The 5,931-nt window shown below is 40.7% G+C and overlaps 1 protein-coding gene across 1 annotated transcript in view; it reads right to left on the reverse strand.

The window, feature by feature from the left end:
• Positions 1–599: 599 nt before the first annotated feature.
• Positions 600–5,931, reverse strand: part of rab2a (RAB2A, member RAS oncogene family) — a 34,721-nt gene continuing 29,389 nt past the window's right edge. The window contains exon 8 of the mRNA XM_008293041.1: positions 600–3,419. Coding sequence (XP_008291263.1) covers positions 3,324–3,419 — 96 coding nt within the window. The 3' untranslated portion in view covers positions 600–3,323. The remainder of the gene's footprint in view (positions 3,420–5,931) is intronic.

The following is a 5,931-nucleotide window of genomic DNA, read 5'->3' on the forward strand; positions in this document are numbered from 1 at the left end:
GATGTTCATATAGCTAGACTGACTGGAAATCCGTCCATTTATTTTCAGTGATCACAGAGTTTAGAACTTGTGTGCCAGTGAACCAAAGTAGATTCATTTTTGTTGCATCGAGGTTCTACTTTGGGGCTTGTGTTTTCTGAAGCACCCGTTTTTGATTGGTAATAAAAGGAAACGCTACTGTTCAACTCACTGGCCTTTACTCGCTGTACCGATGGTAGCCTCTCCACTAAGAAGCCAAGTTACACCAAAAGATGTGGCAAATGTCGGACTTTCTTGTCGGGGTTCTGCGCATACGCTGAACATGCAAACCCTCCCTGACTACATATGAGTTAGAAAATGTTTCATTCATTAAGCACTCCCTCAGTCTGACTGACCTTCATCAGGGAATACAATCTCCATGACTGCTGAAGGTCGAACAGCACAAGATCCAAGAGTGCACAAGTCCCTCCCTGCTCATTTTAATGGATAAATCAGATACAGTTTAACAGCCTGTGGACGCGTTATGACTGATATATTCATACAGTAAGAGATCACCAGCACGGGGCAGACCCGGCAGGGGGGGAAGAAAGACAGAAAATACAACTTCAGGCTCTTTTGTTTTTTTTTTTCAAACACTGTATTTTTTTTTTTTTTTTCATCGCCACATAACCATCAAAATGACATGTTTAGAGTTTAGAATGTTTTATTATAGTTTATTGTGATAGCATTTTCATTTTTTCTTTTTTTTAGGTTTTATTTTTTCCAAAGAACAAACACAGCAAATAACGTTGAGGGGGAGGAGGAGAGGCAGGAAGAAGAGGAGGGAAGAGCGAGAGAGGAGGGCCACATAGATAAGATAGATCAATCCATAGATAGATAGATAGATAGATAGATGCGTCAGGTTTGGCTTGATCCTCCCCCTGTAACCCCTCTGGGTCCACACACACACACACACACACGCACACACACACACACTACATGTTGCTTTACAAAGAATAATCATCATCAGAATAAGATTAATAACTGTCTGAATATATCTAGGAATTTAAAAAAACAAAACAAAAAAAAGAAAATGAAAGAAGAACACACTGCCGAGGAAAACAAGATTCACTCGCACTGCTGTGAAACCCAAAACAGTTATACAGTTAGCCTGGAGAGAAAACACAGCTAAGGTTAGATAGACGGGAATATAGATGTATGCATCGTCTGCATACGCAAACTGTACGCAGGTGGGGGGTGTGTGTGTGGAGGGTGATGGGAAGAAAATAACATTTAGATTCATCTCAAATGCCCCCAATTATAGACAAAAAAAAAATCCAAACTAGGCTTCTTTCTAAGGCTCAACCTAAGTGTGCATCTATGCATGTGACTAGTTAGTTAGTGGTACAACGCCTATCTGCAGATAAACGGGTCGTTCACTTTAGCAGCTGTCCAAATCTCTCAGGGTTAAGGCAGACAGCTGATTTCAGGTCAGATTAGAGGAGTTTTAATTCTCCCTCTTTTTTTTTTTTTTTCCTTGACAAAACACAGGTAAACACAATAATTTGGCATTAAAAATAGGTACAGGGCTATTGTTACCACACAGTCGGAGGAAAGAGAAGGAGAGGAGGGGAGGGGGAGTGAGAGGAAGGGGGTGAACGATAAGTAACCGAAGCAGTAAAATATGATCATAACAGTAAAATGGTGCCTATTACATCGGGGATCTCAAAGCAAAAAAAAACAAAACAAAAACATTGCAGCAGTCATCGATCAAGCTCTAAACAGTATACATTATATATATATCTGCCAGCTAATTCATGGTGGAAGTGTTGCTTAAAAAGGGAGACGCTTTGACATTTTCAGTTGGAGTCTGTTCTCCACCGGGGGACTTTCAATGCCTCTGCACGGTCCTGTTAACAGCCTGTTATCATTCATACTTGTCATTTAAAAGAAAGGGCACCAGCGGCCCTAATGCAGCAGGGCGGCTCAGTACCTTTGGGTTTAAATGAGACTTGTTAAAAATGCTAAAAAGGCTGTCTGAAGGCCCGTCTCTTTTTCCAGCCCCCAGTAAAGAAGTAACTTGAACAACATGCCAAGTTTCACCTTAAACAGCCAGAAAAAAAAAAAGCTACAGAAACCTAAAGAGCCATATATACACAGAAATGCGCCCGATAAATACAGTAAACAAAAAAAAAGTCTCCATTTCCGATCTATATCCGTCATATTATTTTTTTTAACTTCATAATGGCAGCCACCGCTCTCAACATCCCTCAACGTTTCAAGCTTTCTTTTGTGTCGTTCCGAAAAGGATCCATTTTCACACTCAACAGTTTGGTCTTTTTATTCTCTCCCCAGGCGATTTTAAAACACTTCTTAAGCCACAACCAGTTTTCTTTTTTTTTCTTTTTTTTGTTTTTAGTGTTCATTAAATACAAATCTTCTGCAAGTCAACAAAAAAACGGCACAAAGACCGGGAGACAACAGAATAACATGACGAGGAAAAAACTAATAAAAAAAACAAGGAAAGGACAGACGCAAAAAAAAAAAAAAAAAAACAAGATTTGCACATTTTCTTTCTTTTTTTATGGACAGAAAATACAGAGTGACTCGAAATGCCTCTCGCACCTCACAAACTGACATCCTGGAATACTTGTATCGTCCCTATACACACAGGCACAGCATGAAAACTGACTCAGCATGTAGAAACATGTCCTGCTATCAACATTGTCTTTAAAAACATGTACAGATGTGTGTATAGACACAACACAGCGCCTGGTTTATTCCACACAGTCAGCTGTAGAGAGTGTTTAATTTCTACTCCCCCAGTCCTGTCTCTATCTAGACAAAGTCAACCCACCGTTTGCCAAAGACAGTTGTTTGTTTTTTTGTGAGGTACTGCAATATCCCAACAACATGAATGAAGAGGAAATGCATAAATTAAACTGCTGGAATTGAACATTCCAGGAAGGGTGCGTTTTTTTTTTTCCTTCTTAAATAAAAAGCTTAAAATCTCTTCATCTAATCCAAAAAAAAAGAGGAAACTACAAAACTTCTGAATAAGGTGGTTAAATCTGCAGGTGATGCTGACTCTGTCCTGGTAAGACTGCAGGAAGTCGGGTTGACTTCTGGGGCCCCCAGACCCACAGAGAGAGAGAAGAAGAAGACACAGGGGGGGATGGATGTATGAAAGAATGGAGCAGTAAAGAGAGAGAGACGTTAACAAACTGTTAGTGAGCCTGGACAGTCCTGTAGAAACGCAAGGGAGGGTCGGAGAAGGCGAGGAGGGGGAGGGGGAGGAGGAGGAGGAGGAGGAGGAGGAAGGGCCGGGACCGGAGGAAGAGAAGGAGGAGGTTTGTTTTGGGGCTTCAGCAGCAGCCTCCTCCAGCCTGGTGGCCTCCCTGGCTACTGGGCAGTGTGGAGTTGGTGGTAGGATGCTGGGGTCCAATCTTAATACCATTAGCCTGTGAGGAGACAAACAGAAACAGGTTTGAATGAAGGTTCTCACAGCAGCACACAGGAGATCTGAACCAGCAGAGCTCCTCAAACTACAGAACTCCTCCCCCCTCAGCAGGAAGGGCAGCTCCAACACCAGATAACATCAGTATCAGTTGCAATATTGGCTAATATTTCACCATCATGTGTAATAATGTAGATTTATTCTCATGATGCGTCTTTTGGTTTTTTCTGAGCACAAGAATTTCCTTTGAGATCAAGAAAGTTTTAAAGTCCACCACTACACTGTTTGGTCAGCGAGTGGTTTTGTGTTGGTGGAGTTGATGCTGTTGTGACATCAAACCGAGGAAACATTGTGAACTATGGATTTTGGGTACTTAGACTCTGAAACACATAATTTCATTTCTTATTTTTATTTTTTTCACCTTATTTGATCCTCCATGACATCTCACAGAGAGATGTCTCAACGAGATATTTGACTTCATAAAACATTTTTAACAGTATGTCTAGCCTGAAGTCCCACAAAACAAATCAGACACAGATTTTAACCACAAACCACATTCGTTCCACAGAAGCTTTTGGCACAACTTAAATGTGACGTCAACAAAGGCAGGTACAAAATGATTTGCTCTACTTGTGGCTTGAAAAATCTAACTTAAAACATTGCTAACAGGGATCAAAAGATATGTTTCAAAAAAATAAAAAATACAGATACATACATCAACTATTAGTAATCAAGGATGCTGATAACCAACATTTAGAACCGATGCCCTTTGTTGAAATGCCGTTGTTTACGTATGTTTTATACATGCTTAATTAAAAAAGAACTTTAAGACATTTATCCCTCAGCGTTGACTGCAGGTTTAATCACCTGACATGTAACCAATCAGAACCAATCAGGTAGTGCTGTGGGCAGGACCACAGAGTGACTATAAACACAGAGACGCAGCTGCATCAGAGCAAAATGTAATCTGTTTTTAACTGATTTATTTGTATCTGGAATCTTTTTTTTTTTTTTTTTTATATATATTTTTTTGGTCTCTTTGCCTTTATTTAGAGCAGTAGAGATAGACAGGAAAGGGGGAGAAGAATGGGGAGAGACCTGCAGCAAAGGGTCGTGAGTGGTAGTCGAACCCACAGCCGCTGCATCTGGGAACTCCAGCCCCTGTTCATGGGTCACCCGCTCAGCTAGGGGAGCTATAGCTATAGCTGATTCCAGATATATAAACTGGAATCAGTTTTTAAAAACATATCAAAACTCCGGTCCGACAATCAACAGGGTTGATAACTGGTCGATTCCTATGAGTTCATTTACATGCAGGAAACATGTGGCGCCGTGGTGCTGCAGCCTCGGCAGACCTGCACTACGTCAGCTACAACTAGCCAGCATCCTGCATAATGATGTAGTAATTACTGCATTATTACATGACTTCTCTGTGTTTAAATCACACCATCATTTTGATATAACCTACCCCTCTGTGAAGTACTGTGATGCCATCCCGTTGACAAAACCTCATTATATCTAGACAGACAGCTGGAGACCAAATTCACCATCAAGGCTGGTAACGGCTTCACTGTAATCACTGCAAACAGTGAATTCACTTGAAGGGTTGTCGGAAATCCACACACAGCTTTACTGTAGTTACACAAATTTGCTCTGTAGACCAAGAGCACAACACGTCAACAGTGCAGGACTCTGAGGTTGGAGAGCCGGGGGTCCAAATAGATGAAGCTCTCATATTAGCTCTGCTCGACTTTTACACACCCGTGCTGGGCCGCAACATAAACTGCCTCCTAAAAACAGCTGGATGTGAACTGAGCCACAGAGAGTCAGACTTTTCCACTGAAATAATCGGGCTGTTGCCTCCACTGGTTCTCCCAGACTTTGGGAGATATTTCCTAAATCTATATGGTCTCTGCTCCGAGGTGATGCTGAGTCCAGATACTCTCAGGGGGAAGGAATGCAACAGCTGGCGTGCAACAAAGTAAACAGCACAGTTAATAATACAGGACGTGTGTTTATATAAGCGTCGCAAGGAAGCTTATTTCAATATAAAGGCGATGTACAGATTTGGAATGTGCTCCGCATGTGTGCTTTGCTGCCTTATTGTATAAACTGTGGATTGTTTGCATGCTGTTACATAAGACTTCATTTATGTTTCCCACTAACTTTTCCAAATGTATGTTTTCAGAAGGAAGCCTCTTTTTTTTTTTCCGCTCCACTAAATAGTAAAGCTGCTGTATTTTCTCTTGAAGGAAAAATGAAAAAATAATCATTCTAAATAATGAATCATGCGGAATAATCCAAGAGCCAGTACACTAGAGAGACCAGACACCTATTAAATGCAAGACATGATAAAGGCTTTGGTCTGCTGTGTGGTCTGTAAAAAACCATTGCTTTCTATTGGTTTGATCTGGAGTGTTTTCAACAATTTACTGAGATTTTAACATATAGATATTAAATAGTAAGTCATGGGGGGAAAAAAGTATGATTTACATGTAAAAAAAAAAAAAAAAAAG

This window comes from Stegastes partitus, unplaced genomic scaffold (genome assembly GCF_000690725.1).
Source record: "Stegastes partitus isolate 25-593 unplaced genomic scaffold, Stegastes_partitus-1.0.2 Scaffold854, whole genome shotgun sequence".
In the NCBI taxonomy this organism is placed as follows: Eukaryota; Metazoa; Chordata; class Actinopteri; family Pomacentridae; genus Stegastes; species Stegastes partitus.